Raw genomic sequence first — 17,481 nt, forward strand, 5'->3', positions numbered from 1 at the left:
GGGGGGGAACAGGGCAGAGGTCCCAGGGCCAAAGGCCGGGCTGCCCGGGGCGGAGCGGCCGCGCGGGAGGCGGGAGCGAAAGTGAAAGCGCCCCCGATCGGTTTCGGTTTCGCCTTTTGCGCTCCATCTCGGCGCTCGCCGCGAGGGAAAGAAAGGAGGGAGCCGGCCCGCCGCGGCCGCCCCAAGCTCGCCTGCCGCCGGAGCCGCGAGCGCGGCGCCTTGCGCTCCTTCTGCGCGGGATCCTGTCCTCTCTTTTTCTCTCTCCTTGGAAAGTGCGGCTCGGGAAGGAGCGGGCGTCCCGCACACAGGAGTGGTCCGGAGGGGCGCCCGGCTGCCTAATTCCCCCCCCCCTTTGTGTCTCTCCCCCCCCCCCCGGCCGTCCCGGCCCGATGGCGGCGGAGCCCCCGCTGCGGCTGAAGGACTGGCTGGTGGCGCAGGTGGAGAGCGGCCGGTACCCGGGGCTGCGCTGGGAGGACCGCGAGCGGAAACTCTTCCGCATCCCCTGGAAGCACGCGGCCAAGCAGGACTACCAGCAGCAGCAGGATGCGGCCCTCTTCAAGGTACCCCGGGGGTGGGGGTGGGGGTGCCTTCTGCTTTCCTTTGCCCCCGGGGGGCCGCTCGCCCTCGGGGGTGGGGGTCCCCGTCCAGCGCGCGCCCCTCCGGCCACCCCCGGCAGCCTGGCACGCTTCTCTTTTGCGCGCCGGGCTGGCGAGGGCCGTCGGGGTGCGCGGCGCCAGGGGGCGCTCCCGAGCCCCTCGCCCGGGGTGGGGGTAGTGGGGAACTCCGCCGTGCCCCCCCCCAGACAGGAGGACCAGGGAGATGATGCTTTTCATCGGCCGTGAAGGAGAAAACAGCGCGCGCAAAAAGGAAAGGGCGAGCTTGCGAGGATGAATCATCTCCTCGGAGGCGGCTGTGCATCAAGGGCCGGGGGGGGGGAGAACCCCCCCCCAAGGCTGCGATGCGTGGCCCAGATCCGCAGGGATTGGATGATGTTGGATGTCAATGTTTTGCAGAGCTTGGAAAGCTACACCTGGGGGGGGGGGGGGGACGGTCGGCAGCTTCCCCGGTGGGACTTGGGAGGCCGGAGGAAGAATTTGTGCCCGGTTGAGGTCCCCCCCCCCCCGGGGGCTCCTTCCATCACCGCTCACCCAAACCGCCCTTTTCTTTTTGCAGGCCTGGGCCGTCTATAAAGGCAGGTACGAGGCAGGGCAGGACAAGCCCTCCGTCTGGAAGACCCGCCTGCGCTGTGCCTTGAACAAAAGCAGCGACTTCAAGGAGGTCCCCGAACGCAGCCACCTGGACACCTCCGAGCCCTACAAAGTCTATCGGATTGTCTCCGAGCATCCCTCCTCGCCGGAAACAGGTACACTCTTGGGGGTGTGTGTGTCCCAGATTGGGGTTGGGTGGGTGGGGAGGAGAGGTTCTCCCTCTTGGGACAAAATGCAGTGGGCACCTTTCTCGCTAGTTCTCCCACCAAATCATGGCCCCCAACAGCCACCTACAGTCTCCTCTCTCCCCCACCCTCCCTCCCTCCATCAGCTTGGAGAGTTGAATTTTTCAGAATTTCCAGACAAGGGCGGACATTTCCCCTTAATCTGTGCTCTGTCTGGCTCTTTCTCCTCTTATATATATTGTTTTTATCTATAATGAAAGTAAGAGCGGAGAAAGAGCCAGACAGAGCACAGATTAAGGGGAAATGTCCGCCCTTGTCTATACAGTATGTGTGTGTGTGTGTGTGTGTGTGTGTGTGTGTGTGTGTGTGTGTGTATCTATATATCTATATCTATATCTATCTATCTATCTATCTATCTATCTATCTATCTATCTATCTATCTATCTATCTATCTATCTATATATATATATATATATATATCTATATCTATATCTATATATCTATATCTATATATCTATATATCTATATATATATCTATATCTATCTATATCTATATCTATCTATCTATCTATCTATCTATCTATATATATATATATATAGAACCCCCCCCCAAAAAAAGACAAAAATGTGGTAGCATCTTAAGGACTTTAATATCCTTTAATGTGAGCTTCCCTGGACAAATCCACTTCATCAGACATAATTTTGTCATCCACGAAAGCTCACATAAAAAATATATATAGAAGCTAGTCTCTAAGGTGCCGCCGTGTTTTTGTCTTTTCTTACTTTGATTTTGTTTTTATCTATGAATGCTTGCACCGACCAACACAGCCTGGCACCTAGCAAAGTGTACCCATACCTGCAGCTGGTCCGTCTCCAGTTGGCAAAGCTGTGTTAAATCTGTTGCAGCAACACAGCAAAAATGTCCTGCAGCACCTCTGAGGTTAACACAGTTGTTAATGGTGTGAGGTTTTTGTGAGGGCACTTCTTGCGTCTTCCAATACATCGAACGTACAGGGCACAGGTTTGGGGTATGTATGCCATGGACGTACTTGGGAACAGGATGTTGACTGTGGGGGGGGGGAAGGGATTTAAAGGCATGACATTTGGCAGTAGCCACTACTTTAAAGCAGCCGTATATCCCCCCTGGGGGGGGGGAACCCTGGCACCTTTGAAGGGGGGGCACAGACTGGAAACCACTCATCTTCTAAGGTTCATTATGTGACTTAGACAGCCCTGATTTGGTTTGTATTTCCTTCATTAATGTTTAGGGCCGTGGCCAAAAAAAGGTTAAGAATGGCTGCTTTAAAGGACCTATTCTGGCATTGAGTGGATTCTAGGTTCAGATTTGGATTCTGCTGCTATGGTTCTGCTGGCAAGGCCATTTCTCCCCTTGTTTTCCCCTTTCAACATTCCTTCCACTCTATCTGCCGGTTTATCTAAAGCTGGGAGGGATCAGAATGCCTTCCAGCTAAGCATCCTGTTTGCTCTGGTCGGTCCAGAGAAGAGAAGATTTGAGGGGTGATGATGCAGTGGGCCTTCTTCCCATGCTTGAAGGGCTGTCGTGTAGAACAGTGGTCCCCCAACCTTGGGCCTCCAGATGTTCTTGGACTTCCAACTCCCAGAAATCCTGGCCCGCAGAGGTGGTGGTGGTGAAGGCTTCTGGGAGTTGCAGTCCAAGAACATCTGGATGCCCATGGTTGGGGACCACTGGTGTAGAAGATGGAGCCAGGTAGTCTTCCTTGGTGGCTGTAGAGCCCAAAGTCATGGATTTGATTTGTAAGAAAGGAGATTGTGACCAAACAGCAGGAAGAATTTCCAGGCAGCAGGAGCTCCCTGGCAGTAAGTCCAAGGGCTTCGGTTTGTGTGTCTGTGTCTGTGTGTGTGTGTCTGTGTCTGTGTCTGTGTCTGTGTCTATGATCTCGCTGTCATTAAATAGGGATGGGTGGCCTTCTGTCATGGGTGCGTCGGGCATGGCTTTCCTGCTTCTGGAGGGAGCTGAGCTTGGTGACCTTAGGCCAGTTTCCATCCTTGCACTTTTATGATCCTGAGACCCTTGGCTCCCAAACATGAAAGCCTTTGCCCAGAAAGAGGACTCTGCTCTTTTTTTTCCTCCCTGGATTTGCTTTTCCAAGGCTGCGTTTGGAACCTGAGCCTGGCATAAGGGTCCAAATCGGGAATGTGACACTGATAAATTCTCCTGTTGCGATTATTTTTTCCCCTTCTGCCTTCTTTCTTCCTTTTTATTCCCGTTAGAGCATTGCACGATTTAAAGTCATGAATGGGGATATATGAAATAGAAAATTATGAAATACAGGTGGATATAGTTTTAGCTGGATATAGCTTTAAAAAGTAAAAAGTAATCTCTGGCTTTTCCAGCTTACAAGGGCATGGCACAATGAGCACTAGGAACGAGTCAATGTCACCCACCGTCACAGAAAGTGACTATAAACTGGCGGTCAATTCCAGCTGAGCCCTTGATTTCGCCCAGGTGCTCAGCCCGAAGGCATGTGGTTTTGGCTTACTTTTGTAACCCTTTACTGCGCCTACAGTGCCAGGTTCTTCCGTTTGCAAAGGAAAACTAGCTCAGTGATACACTGACCCGTGGTCAGGAAACAGTGGTCAAAGTGAAACACTAAAAGAGCTGAAGCATTTTTTTTAAAAAAAAAGTTGCAGTAATCAAACTCACTTTGAAAAGAAGCGTTCGTGGAACAGGTTATAGGGACAGATCGTAGTCAGAAGGAGCATAAATGAAGACAGCGGGGGAAAATGACCATTAGAGAGTTTGATGCTTAAGAATGGCAGAAATCCTTCATCGTATATTTAAAAAGGTACAGTGGTGCCCCACATAGCGACAATAATCCATTCCGAAAAAATCATCGCTATGTGGATTCGTCGCTATGCGGGGCAAAAAAGCCCATAGGAACGCATTAAAACACGTTTAATGTGTTCCTATTGGCAAAAAAATCACAGTTCTGCGGAAATCCTCCATGCGGCTGCCATTTTCGCTGCCCGGTAAGCGAGAAAAGGGTGTGAAAACACAGCGGGCGGCCATTTTCTTTACGCGGTGGCCATTTTGGAACCGCCGATCAGCTGTTAAAAAACCATCGCTATGCGAAAATCGATAAGCAAAACGCTTACCAATCGTCGCAAAGCGATGTTTTACCATTAGAAACATCGCAATGTGATCACTTTTGCGATTGCAAAAAAAAACATCACTATGCGGATTCATCGCTAAACGAATTGCTTGTTATGCGGGGCGCCACTGTATATGCGTTTCCTCTTACAAATCCCATAATAGTAACTTCCAAATTATGTGCAAGGCTGCTGTTCTTTACTTCTTAAGAGTAAAGCTGGTTGAGGGACTTACAATTTGAATTTAAAAAATAAAGCAGGGCTCCTTTATCCAGAGGATCGATATTCATGGTTTCACTTATCCATGGTTTGCCATAAAAGGGTGCCCCCTTGTGGCTTTTGTCCTGCCCCCTTCTAGGTTATATATAAGGTTCCCTCATATCCGCGGTTTCAGGCATCCATCGTAGATCATGGAACTGATCCCCCACGGATGTGGGAGTCTTGCGGTATGGGGGACACCAGAGCAGTCGGAGAGCAAGGCATTGGAAAATGGGTGGCGTTCCAGAGAGAGGGGAGGTGTTGTGCCATTTCTGCAATCTGGTCACAATGGCTAAAGGTGTGATAGTGCTCAGGGGAGGCTACTTAGTTATAAAGGGTGGGGCAGTTGCCCCCAAATGGCACATTTGGCTCCGAGAAGCCTCCAAGGCATGCATTTAAAGGCGACTTTGGATCTGCTCTAGGTTCAAAAGAGTCTCTCTTTTTAAAAATGGATGTTGGTGAGTAGGTATGAGTTAAGAGCCTCATGGTGCAGTCATTGAACTGCAGTACTGCAGCCAAAACTCTGCTCACGAACCTGGGTTCAATCCCAAGGAGCTGGCTCGAGGTTCACTCAGCCTGCCATCCTTCCGAAGTTGGTCCCTTGAGTACCCGGCTTGCTGGGGAGGGGGAGTGACGTATAGCTTGCATAAATAAATTGCAAACCGCCCAGAGAGTGCTTTACACACTATGGGGCAGTATATAAGCAGCAGCCTTTGCTTTTGCTTTGCTTTGTTCTGCTTTGCTTGCCAAGTATGGGGAGGGGAAGGTGAGTAGGTAGACACCCACAGCGAGTGTCTCTCTACCCCTGTTGTGAAGGTTGTTTTGCCATTTCTGTTTTCAGATAAGGAAAACACCAAAGAGCCCCAGGCGGAGTCCAACCGACCCTCAACATCTGCACCTCAAGAGAAGATAGCCGAGGGTAAAGCAGAGACGGTAAGGGCCCAAGTCATGCACACAGGCTGGAGCAGCTCGGTGGTTGGAGCGCTCAGCCAAAGAGCCAGGGCCCGGGAGTTGGTACCCACACCAACCCTTGAGCCATCATTTCCCTGGATGTGGCCAAAGTAGGAGGTTTCAGCTCCTTTATAGCTGTCGGCTCAGGTTGCTAAAAGAGAGCCACGAGGCAAGAGGGAGATCCTGATGATGGATTTTTTTTTTAATGCTGAGATAAAGATCAGGCTTTCTAGAAAGGGTTGGGTCGGTTTCCGTCCTGCAGGTCAGGATGTGGTTAAGGGTTTGGAAGGTTTCTGCTGGCTCTTCCAGCAAACCTTGTGAGATGTTTTATGCAGCGAGAATTTGGAGAGTTGGTCTCCTAAAAACACAAACCAGCTCAACCTCTGCCATGAAACATAGAAATTGCAAATCTGTGCCTCTGAGAGTAAACCCCATTCAACTCACTCAGCTGGTTATTAGAGATATCTAGATCACGATCAATCATACGAGTGGCCCTAATTAAGTGTTAAACACGCATTTAAGACTTAAACATTTTATTTGGCATTAATGATGTTTCCCTTTTCCCTTTATATGCATGGTTTTAAGAAACAAGACTAAGTCATCGTTAGAAAACTCATATTTATAGATATAGATGGGAATAAAAACGACTGCACTATCTTAAAAGTGATATCCCCAGTTTATGTCTCGGGTGGGAGATGAAGCCTCTTCTAAAGAGTAACCTCGAAATGACACAAATACGTGTGATCTAAAGCACAGATTTTTTTTCCTTTGAAAAACATTTTTTGTTTATCCTTATACAGCTGCTTTCCAGTTTAACCGACAGGTGAATCGATTGGTCAGTTCAAACTCCCGCAATTAATCAATTACGATATCGTTCAAGAGGTTCAAGCCCTACGGATTTCGATGAGCCACAATGGATGTGATTCGGGCATGAATGCAATTAACTTGCATAGACTGAACCATGAAATTAATACAAGCAAGTGGGTGGGGTAGGGGGTGCAGCTCTGCCACCATGGGACTGGGGAGGGGGGGATTATTTAACTCTTCTTTCTGCTGAAGTTTCTCAGAAGCTTTTATTTATTTATTTAAAATATCCCTACTCCTCCTTTCTCCCCCAAGGGACCCAAAGAAGCTGCTCTTTGTGCCAGGAAGTGAGCTTCCATCATAGTTCTTCTCAGAAACAATGACACCCCCCCCCATGAAAACAGCAGCCGGGGGGGCAGTTGGGAATCACCGTCAAGAGGGGCACGCTTATATTCCATCTTTACTATTTATTTTTTAAATTGTGCATGTTAGTTATGTCAGTTAGGGTTGTGCAGTGACCGTTAAGACCTGGTTTCTTTCTTGGCTAGCATTAGCTTAGAAAAATGCCCCGATCATATGGGTTGTGGGAATGTGGCACTTAATCAACTGAAAAGGGATGTTGCCTGAGTCCAACAATGGCAGTCTCTCCCTACAGTCTTTTTCCTGAGCAAAGGCTGAAGCGGATAGCATCATCCATTTCCAGTCCTGGGTAACAGGGCGCTTCGTTCCTTCCAGATCTTAATCCGCTGTCTTTCCTTTCCTTTCCTTTTTCTTTTTTTGCAGGCTGGGCAGCCCTCAGGTTCAGGCCAGGAAAGCAAGGAGGAACCAGTGGGAATTTCCCCGGTGACTTCTACGTTGGGATCTCAAGCCTCTCAGATGCCAAACCATGCTGAGCACCAAGGTGAGGAGGAAGGGAGCCAGGCAAGCGAGGGGTTATCTGCCCTTGCAGCTGAAAAATGCTCTGTGTGGGCCTGAACAGGGCCTCGCGGAGTGGCTTTTTCGACTGCAAGTCTCAGCGTTCCGCTAGCCAGTCTCTCTCTCTCTCTCTCTCTCTCTCTCTGTGTGTGTGTGTGTGTGAGAGAGAGAGATTTCTAGACCACCTTTCTCCTGGGGAGGGGTGCAAGGTGGCACACAATGAATAAGAAAATTTAGGATAAAAATACAATGGGTGAAATTATAGAATAATGGAGTTGGAAGGGGTATCTAAGGCCATGGAATCCAACCCCCCTGCTCAAGGCAGGAACAAATCAATGGATATCTGCCAGGTGGTTATCCAATTTTCTCTTGAATTATTTTATTTATTTTTTATTTTTTTATTTTTTATTTTTGACTTATATACTGCCCCATAGCGCTACAAGCACTCTCCGGGCGGTTTACAATTCTATTTATACAAGCTACACATTGCCCCCCCAGCAAGCTGGGTACTCATTTTACTGACCTCGGAAGGATGGAAGGCTGAGTCAACCTTGACCCGGCTACCTGGGATTTGAACCCCAGGTCGTGAGCACAGTTTTAGCTGCAGTACAGCGTTTTAACCACTGCGCCACGAATGCCTCTAGTGTTGGAGTGCTCACCACCTCCCGTTGAAGTCATGGGTTCTGTTGTTGTACCACTCTAACAATTAGGATGTTTCTCCTGATACTCAACTGCAATCTGGCTTCCTGTCACTTGAGCCCATCTAGATAGGCCTGAGCACTGGGCTGAAAACAACAGAATGAAACTCAACAGGCGCAAAGTCCTGCGCCTTGGAAAAAGAAACCAAACACACAGTTACAAGATGGGGGATACCTGGCTCAGCAATACTGCAAGTGAGAAGGATCCTGGAATCATTAGAGATCACAAGCTAAATATGAGCCAACTGTGTGACGGGGCTGCAAAAAAGGCCAATGCGATTTTAGGCTGCATTAACAGAAGTAGAGTTTCCAAATCCCATGAGGTGTTAATTCCCCTCCATTTGGCACTGGTGATGCCTCACCGTGAGTGTTGCGTCCAGTTCTGGACACCACACTTCAAGAAGGATGCTAACAAATTGGAAGAAGTTCAGAGGAGGGCGAGAAGGAGGATCAGAGGGCTGGAAACCAAGCCTTTTGAGGAAAGGCTGAAATCCTGTTGTTTAGTGTACAGAGTAAGGTGCACTAAAGTAGGCCCCTTGAATGAATGGGGATTTGGCGAGTCAGCTCCTCTGTAAGGTCCACTGATTCCAGTGGGCCTACTCTAGTGTGATTTACTACACTAAGCCATGGGTTTTCAGCACCTAAATTACAAAGTTTTAAAACGACTAAACGTACAGAAGTAATTTTAAAAGTTTATCTAAATATTTAAAAACTCTGGAAATGCACTTAAAAGATAGAGATGCCCACAGATCCAAAAGTGAGTTCCGTAGGACTGAACCTCCCAGCATGTCCCACATCAGGGCCACGGAGCGCCCTGGCTGGGAGATTCTGGAGCATTTCCCAAGCTCCAGCCGAGAAGCGGCTCAGAGCAGCACGTAGGCACGTCAAAAGTTTGAACACGCAAAGGATGGTGGGGCTGAAGGGGGTGTGCCTGTCAGCAAGTTACTTTGCAGAACGATGGAGTTCCCAGAAGTCCTCCTAAAACCCCTTTGTGTTCTCCCGCCTTTCCCAGGCTGCCAGGTGAAGGGTTTTTTCTACGGCTGGAGCCCAGCACAGTTTCGCTGCCATTGGAATCCTCCCTTCGTGGGTCCCAGCTCCCAGTACACGGACGCCGAAAATATTATGTCAGGTAAGGGGAGGAAGGACTGATCCTGAAGCGGAGGCTCCAATCCTTTGGCCATCTGATGAGAAGAGAAGACTCCTTGGAAAAGCCCCTGATGTTGGGAAAGTGCGAAGGCAGGAGGAGAAGGGGACGACAGAGGAGGAGATGGATGGACAAGGTCATCGAAGGGACCAACACGACTTTGACCCAACTCCAGGAGGCAGTGGAAGATAGGAGGGCCTGGCATGCTCTGGTCCGTGGGGGTCACGAAGAGTCGGACACGACTTAAACGACTAAGCAACTGCAACAAGGGGAGGAAAAAGGGAGCTTTTTTCCCTAGGAGAAACTACTGGCCACCCCGTTGATGCTCCGAGGGTGGGGGTTGCAGGACAAAGTGGTGAAAAGTTGTTTTGGGGACCAGAGGCCACATGATCATCCACTGGACTAGGGTGGCTGGAGGATTCCATCAGATTGAGGGTCTAGTAGGGACACTAAAAAAGAAAATCCATGGTCTCTGTGTGAACACTTGATCTTGCCCGTGAAGAGCAGCCTAAGATGGCTGCTCTTCACTTGTAAAACTAGGCAGAATCAGGAATTTTTTAGGAGATCCATGAATATTTCAGTAGTACCCCCTTATCTGTGGGATCAGTATCCACTGATTCACTTATCCATGGTCTGAAAATATTAAAAGAAAAATATGTATTTTAAATAGTGATGTTACCAGAAGTAGCCACTAGAGGGAGCCAATGCTATGTAAAGCAGAGGTCATCAACCCCCCAGCTGCGGCTCATTGCCGGTCCATGGCTTAAGCCCGACGGGGCCGCCAAGACAGACCTCCCCCCCCCGCACTCACCCCCACAAAGGTTGTTTGCACCTGCACGCATGCTTATGCACCTGCACGAACAGCGGTGCGGTCTCCTGGAGCCCGGCTGGAAAGCTAGCAGTGCGGATGGACCCAGCGGCTGAAGACAGGAGCGCGGGAAATTCAAAAGACTTCCTCCCCCCCGGCTACTGCCTCCCTCTGCAGAGTCTCTCTCTGCTGCTGACTTTCCAGCCAGGCTGGAAAGCCAGCAGCATGGAGAGACCCCGCAGCTGGAGACAGAGCGGAGGGGGGGGGAGACAGGCTTGCAAGGGAGAGCAAGCGGGCGGGCGGGCAGCAGCAGGGGGAGACCCCACAGGAGGCAGGAGCCTAGGCGATGGTGCAAGGCGAGGAGGGCTCTGCATTGCCCTGACAGTCCGCCCATTCTCCCTTGCGAGCCTGCCTCCCCCCAGCTCTGTCTTCAGCCGTGGAGTCTCTCCATGCTGCTGGCTTTCCAGCCAGGCAGGAGCCCGGGGGGCGGGGGGGGAGGTCTTTTGAATTTTTCCCAGGCTCCGTCGGCTGAGAGCGCAGGGCAATGGGGCAAGGCGTGACGGGCTCTGCACAGCCCTGACAGCCCACCCGCTCTCCCTTGCAAGCCTGCTCTCCCCCCCGGCTCACCCAAGAGGTGGGCGTGTCACGCACAAGCGTGAGGGGCATGCCACAATCTCGACACACCCACCCGTGGGTGCAGGGGGTGCCCCGCCCCCAAACCAGTCCGTGCATGGAGTCCATACCCCTCAGCCGGTCCATGGTTGAAAAAAAGTTGAGGAACGCTGATGTAAAGCATTCACTAGAGAAATACCGTAAATTTTTCTGTGTATAAGATGCCCCCATCTATAAGACGGCCCCATCTAGAAGATGCCCCCCACTTTTCTAATCCAAAATTAAGAAATCTAAGTGGGGCTTAACAAGGGTGGGGCCAGAGGATCAAAGTGCTGCAGGGTCGCTTTGATCCCTGCTTTTCCCGCTGCTTGTCTTTGTTCTCTCCTCAGCTTACTTCCATGTATAAGACGACCCTCAATTTTTAGTCTAAAGATTTTAGACAAAAATATAGTCTTATACATGGAAAAATACAGTAATTTCCTATCATTACCAACACTGCCACTAGATGGAGCCAGAGATCATGCTGTTTACAGCACTCACTATTAAAATAGTGTTCTGCTTTCTTAGCACCCATGGGGGGGCTTAGAACCAATTCTCCTCAGAGATGGGTCTCCTGCAGTACATCTGGGTGCCCCATAGTTGGCAAGACACTTGCATCCTCATTCTTCCTTCCCTTCTCTGCAGATTGCTGGCTTCATATCCGCCTCTTTTACTGCGATGTGCTGGTGAAGGAGGTGACCACCAGCACGGCGGAGGGCTGCAGGATCACCTCGTCTCCGGTGCACACGGATAACACCCGCCTTTACGGCCCGAGCGGTGTGGAGCAGATCCAGTTGCCCTCTCCAGGCATCCTGGCTGGGAACAGCCAGGTGAGAGGCACCGTCCACATCTTGGAGCAGCTGCTGCCTCACTTGCACCGGGGGGTGCTCCTTTGGGTGGCCCCGGAAGGGGTCTTCGTGAAGCGACAATGCCAAGGCAGGGTCTACTGGAAGGGACCTCTCGCAGCAGACAGCGACCAGCCCAACAAACTGGAGAGGGAGAAGACTTACAAGCTGCTGGACACCCAGCAGTTCCTCCAACGTGAGTCTCTCATTTCTCTCTCTCTCTCTCTCTCTGCTTGGTCTGTTATTCTTTGGCTCCAAGAAGACCTGAAATGAGACACAGTCACACTCAACCTGTTCTCCGGACAGATTTTCAAATCTTGTCCCTCCGAGCCTCTTAGCAGCGATGATTGGCCATATAACTTGTTATCTGCTGTTTTCCTGGTCTCACCATGCTAAGACTTTCCACGTAGATTGCTCCAAAGGGCAGGCTGCGTGTCTCGGCCCTCCTCTCATTTTTCATTGCTATTCTGCGTGGAAAGTTACTAGATTGTGCTCAGTAACTTCAGCCCTCATCACACCTGCCAAAAGAACCCCAGTTATACTGATTCTTTCCACACCTCTATTGTACCGATACATTTATTTCCTCAGGGGGAGCATTCAGATTGTTTTTAACTGCGGGAATTAATTCCTTTCTAACTGAACGGTTATAGCAGGCTATGCCGCTCTCTAATTTTGTATGGATTCATTTTCTGTACTGTATCTTGTCCTTACAAATTTTATATTAAAGCTGGTATATCCTTACGGAAATACAGCAGCATGAAGCTTCTTTCCTCCTCCCCTTTTCCCTTCCCTCCTCCTTGGTTTTTGAAAGACTTGCAAAGTATTGTGAAGAGCCAGGTTAAATAAATGCAGTGCTCCTTTCTTTACAATTCAAAGCAGGAAATCTGAAGCCTTCTTTCACCTGCAAAGGAGGGGGGAAGGCTGTCTCCTTCTGAGCAATATATTCATGGGTTGTTCTTTCTGGCAGCGGTGGCAGTGCCTAATACTGATTCATTGATATACAGTGGTGCCTTGCTTAGCGATGTTAATCCGTGCAGCAAAAATCGCTGCTAAGCGATTTCATCGCTAAGCGATATTTAAAAGCCCATAGAAACGCATTAAAACCTGATTAATGTGTTCCTATGGGCTAAAAACTAACTTTAAAGCAAAGATCCTCCATAGGGGCGGCGATTTTCGGTGCCTCTAAAGCGAGGCAAAACAGCGGGCAGCCATTTTGTTTACCCGGTGGCCATTTTGAAACCACTGATCAGCTGGCCGAAAATGGGGGCTTTGCGATGATCGCTTCCCCGCGATCGTCGCAAAGTGAATTTTCACCATAGGGACCATCGCAAAGCGATCGCTCTTGCGATGGCAAAAAGTCCATCACAAAGCGATTTCATCACTATACGGAGCGATCGCTATGCGAAGCACCACTGTACCTTTTAAATAATAACAATACGTTTTTAAAAGTGTAAGTGCAGTGGCCATGAAGTGGCCCCAGCACCCAGAAACCAACCCCTTTGCAAAAGGGAATAAAGCAACATGCCCATCGACTGAAACTAATAAGGAATGAAGCAATTCATCATGGCTACAAAATAAAACAGCCTTCCTGGCCAAGGGGCAGGAGGAATTAGCCAATCTTGGCCATGTGTTGTGTGTTCAGAAATTTATGGAATGACCTAAAAACTTAAGTTGAGCCCCCCACCCCAGCCATCAAAATCTTTTCAAGACCTAGAGGTTTTGTAAGGTGGCAGTATAATTTGGGTAAAGATATTCCTCTGACTTCCTGTTTCTCCGGGCCATAAATATAAGCAAAGTGCATCCTTTTGTGTTTTGTCTTCTGCTCTTTCCTCTGTCAACGGAACTATATGAGGATGATCTTTTCAAGGTGAAGCAATAAGCGCCCCTGGGCCTTTGTTTCCCAAATAGAATCATAGACTCATAGAATAGTGAAGTTGGAAGGGGCCTCTAAGGCCATCCAGTCCAACCCCCTGCTCGAGGCAGATCTCCAAGTCAAAGGAGATCTGCCAGGTGTGGGTCTAAGTTTCTCTTGAAGGCCTCCAGCGTTGGAGGGCTCACCACCGTTTGAGGTAAAGTAGGTAACCAGATGCTTTCCCAGTGGGTCCTTTAGGGAAGAGGGGGTACGGCGTGCTGTGTGTCCGATCAGGCTGTCGGCGCTCCTCCTTCACTTTATGGAGGCGTGTCAGGCTTTGTGAAAGATGAACTCTTATTGAGCTGATGAGTTCATTTTCTGCCTGGAAATGCAAACGGGTTGAACTCCCTGCCAAAGGTTATAGAAAAAAAATTCTCACTTTTTTGGGGGGAGGGGTACTATGTCTCCTGGAGGATTCCGGGAGATGCCGTCCAAAAGTTTAAAAAAAGAAAGGGAGCATGTCTAGATTGCACACCCCACACAGAGAGATGTGCTAATCCTAACTGACATTTCCTGTCTGCCACTTAGAGTTACGAGGTTACCTGAGCCATGGAGAGCCGCCACCCCAGTATCAGATCCGTCTGTGTTTTGGAGAGGAATATCCTCCAGCGCCCAAGCAGAAATTGCACAAATTCATCATGGCCCATGTAAGTAATCTGGGGAAAAGACGGGCTCAGTGCTCATGGCATGGCCCACAGGATGCATGGAGCTTTATATATAAAGCATCATGAATCTATATATATACCATTTATATTTATATAAAATTTATATATTATACCATGCATCACAAACACACACACACACACACACACACACACACACACACACACACACACACACACATATCAGTGTTATCTGAAGGGTCAGTATTCACTGATTCATGGTCTAAAAATATTTAAAATATTTCTTTAAAATCCCAAATATATATATATCAAACAATGGAGTTACCAGAACTGGCTGTTAGAGGAAGCCAGGGACCATGCTCGTATGTGCAGGCATACCTCAGTTTACAAACGCCTCGGTTAACGTAATTTTTGGTTTACGAAGGAAAATTCATTGAAAATAATGCCTCAGTTAACATTTATTTTCGCCATACGAAGCAGGTTTCCCCAGGATGCATTGTGCTTAGGAGGTTTATAGCGCCGCCCCCATGCATGCGTTCCTATGGGGAAACCGCGTTTTGGTTTACGAATTTTTCGCCATATGAAGTGTCCTGGAGAACGCATTAAATTCATAAACCAAGGTCCCACTGTATATCATTTGCTGTTATAATCTCACTGAGCTGCCTAGCCACCTGTGGATCCTTGGCAAGGCAAGCCGTTAGCCTTAGTGATGACTGTTCGTGCAGACGAGACACCGCTTTCTTCGAATTTTTGCCTTGGCCTCGTGTGGCATTTCACGATTGCGCCTCGTCCATGTTTTCATGCTGTGTCTCCTGTGGCCCTTAGAACATGGGCATCACAGGAGGGCTTTCCGCTTTGCTTGATCTCTTCCTGAGGCAGAGAACTTGAGGTTGTGTGGTAGAGAACTTAAAATAAATGAAGGTTAAGGGAACTTAAGGTTGAAGTACATGGTGGTGCTTGTTTTTACCTGACTAGATAGTCACGGGAGAAACTTATCTTCTGTGCAAAGCTCAAAACTCGTAACTTCAAAAAGGGGTTTTCTGGACTACAGTTCCCAGAAGGCCCCAATCAGGGTGACTAGTGGTCATGCCTGCTAGGGGATTCTTTTGAGTTGCAAGACGGGATCTCATCTGATCCACCCAGAAAGAATTGCTTTGCTGGGCATGCTCTCCCTCCAATTGACTCTTCCATCTAGGCAGAGATCTCTCCAACCCGCCCTCCCCACCCCAAAAGGTCATCATAGAATCATCGTTAGGGTCGTTAGGGACCTTGGAGGTCTTCTAGACCAACCCCCTGGGGACCAAGGCAGGAGACCTCACACCATCCCAGACAGAGGGCTCTCCTGTCTTTTCTTGAAAATCTCCAGCGATGGGGCACCCAGAACATCGGGAGGCAAGCTGTTTCCACTGCTTCATCGGCAAGAAATGCCTCCTCATTTCCAGGTTGGATCTCCCTCTGACGAGTTTCCACCTGTCAGTCCTTGTCCTACCCCTCAGGCGCCATGGAGAAGCCATGCTGCTAGACAAAAAAACCCAAAAAACTGCAATATGGGCATGGATCCGGCTCATGCTATGTGCTCTGATTGCCAGGAAATACAGTGGTGCCCCGCATTGCGACGATAATCTGTTCCGAAAAAATCGTCGCTATGTGGCTTCATCGCTATGCAGGGCAAAAAAGCCCATAGGAACATGTTTAATGCGTTCCTATGGGCAAAAAAACTCACTGTTATGCGGAAAATCCTCCATGTGGCCGCGATTTTCGCTGCCCGGTAAGTGAGGAAAGGGCGCGAAAACACAGCGGGCACCCATTTTCTTCAACCGGCAGCCATTTTGGAACCACCGATCAGCTGTTGGAAAACATCGTTATTCGATAATCGGTAAGCGAAACAGCTTACCGATCATCACAAAGTGATGTTTTCCCATTTAAAACATCGTTATGCAATCGCTTTTGCGGTCGCAAAAACTAAATCGCTGTGCGGATTCCTCGTTAAACGAATCGCTCGTTAAGTGAGGCACCACTGTAGCTTAGAATCCTAGAGTCAGGGAGTGGGAAGGGGCCTAGAAGGCCATCCAGTCCAACCCCCTGCTGAAGGCAGGGAAATAAACCAAAAGATAACTGCCAGAGGATTGTCTAAATTTTTCTTGAATGCCTCCAGCGTTGGGAGTGCTCACTACCTCCCGAGGTCATGGGTTCCATTGTCGTCCTGCTCTAACCGTTAAGAAGTCTTTTCCCCCCTGATATTCAGCCTGAATCTGGCTTCCTGTCGCTTGAGCCCATTATTGCATGTCCTGCACTCTGGGATGATGGAGAACAGATCCTGCCCCTCCTGCATAGGACGGCCTTTCCGTTGCCCTGGGATGATACCACAAAGGGGTTCAAAATGCAAGCTGTTCCCACGCCCTCCCATGAAAACAGGTCTGCCCCACTGGTCCCCTCTTGCGAGGCAATTAACCTGCCTTTTCTTGCTGCCCAGGTGGAACCGGTCTTTGCCCGCGATCTTTTCCTCCATGCCCAGCAGTTGGGGCCTCGCTCGCTCCAGGACTCCCAGGTGTGGAGTTCGGATGCTCCCAGGAATGTCATCCGGATTCTGAAGCAGTTGTGCTCACCCTGATTCGGCTGGAAAGGAAGCAGAAAAGCCCACCTCAGGGCCACACTTTAAAAGACCTTCAAGTGGTGGAATTCATCTGGACGAGAAGCCTTGGGTGCCATAACAGTCGCCATCTCTGCCCCACAGCGGGTGCCTCTCCTGAAGGCTGAGCGCACACCTCTGACGACTCCGGCCTGCACGCGGCCTGACCTGGCTAAACCGTTGGGGTGCCTCTCCGATCTTCACCGAATTCTTGCCCGTTTGCAGGATGTCTGCACTGCCTTATTTTTGCCAGCACCTGATGACCTTAATGGGCTACTCACGTCAGGCTTCAGGTGAGACTGGCCTCCACGTCTCGGTGTCAAAAGCAACAACGGGTTGATGGGGGAACCAGTGGCCAAGCAGGAGGAAGATATTCGTCTGCCCACCTTTCTCGCGGTCTCTGGCGTGCCTTCCATTGGCAAGGAGGGAAGGTGAGGGGGGCGTTGTATCGGGGGAGCCTTCCCCTGCCCTCGGAAGGAGCACCGTGCGCCCAGAGGCCAGCTGGCTACCCCATCGGCTGACTATGAAAACTCTTAATGGTGTTCAGAGGACCATATTGGGTTGAATCTAGTCTCAGCACTTGCGGTACCTGGGAAAGAAAAAGGTGTGTCTCAAGGGAGGGAGAGAGTGCGTGCCTGGTCATGCTGGATCCTAGCACGGTGCTGACTGAATGATTCCAGAGGCCTTTGTCCAAAACATGTAATAACTTGAGCAAGCA

The 17,481-nt window shown here is 49.7% G+C and overlaps 1 protein-coding gene across 1 annotated transcript; it reads left to right on the forward strand.

Moving 5' to 3' along the window:
- Positions 1–314: 314 nt before the first annotated feature.
- LOC110086716 (interferon regulatory factor 4) lies at positions 315–16,897 on the forward strand. Its single transcript, XM_072996621.2, has 8 exons — positions 315–560; positions 1,174–1,363; positions 5,625–5,716; positions 7,322–7,439; positions 9,164–9,280; positions 11,400–11,795; positions 14,040–14,158; positions 16,608–16,897. The coding sequence occupies exons 1-8, from the start codon at positions 390–392 to the stop codon at positions 16,743–16,745; spliced, it is 1,341 nt and encodes a 446-aa protein (XP_072852722.2). The 5' UTR covers positions 315–389; the 3' UTR covers positions 16,746–16,897.
- The last annotated feature ends 584 nt before the right edge of the window (positions 16,898–17,481 follow it).

This window comes from Pogona vitticeps, chromosome 4, assembly GCF_051106095.1.
Source record: "Pogona vitticeps strain Pit_001003342236 chromosome 4, PviZW2.1, whole genome shotgun sequence".
Taxonomy (NCBI): Eukaryota; Metazoa; Chordata; class Lepidosauria; order Squamata; family Agamidae; genus Pogona; species Pogona vitticeps.

Coding starts and splice junctions, on each gene's coding strand:
- LOC110086716 (XM_072996621.2), top strand. CDS start 390: ATGGCGGCGGAGCCCCCGCTGCGGCTGAAGGACTGGCTGGTGGCGCAG. Junction 1,364..5,624: donor TCCCTCCTCGCCGGAAACAG/GTACACTCTTGG, acceptor TTCTGTTTTCAG/ATAAGGAAAACACCAAAGAG. Junction 14,159..16,607: donor ACAAATTCATCATGGCCCAT/GTAAGTAATCTG, acceptor CTTGCTGCCCAG/GTGGAACCGGTCTTTGCCCG.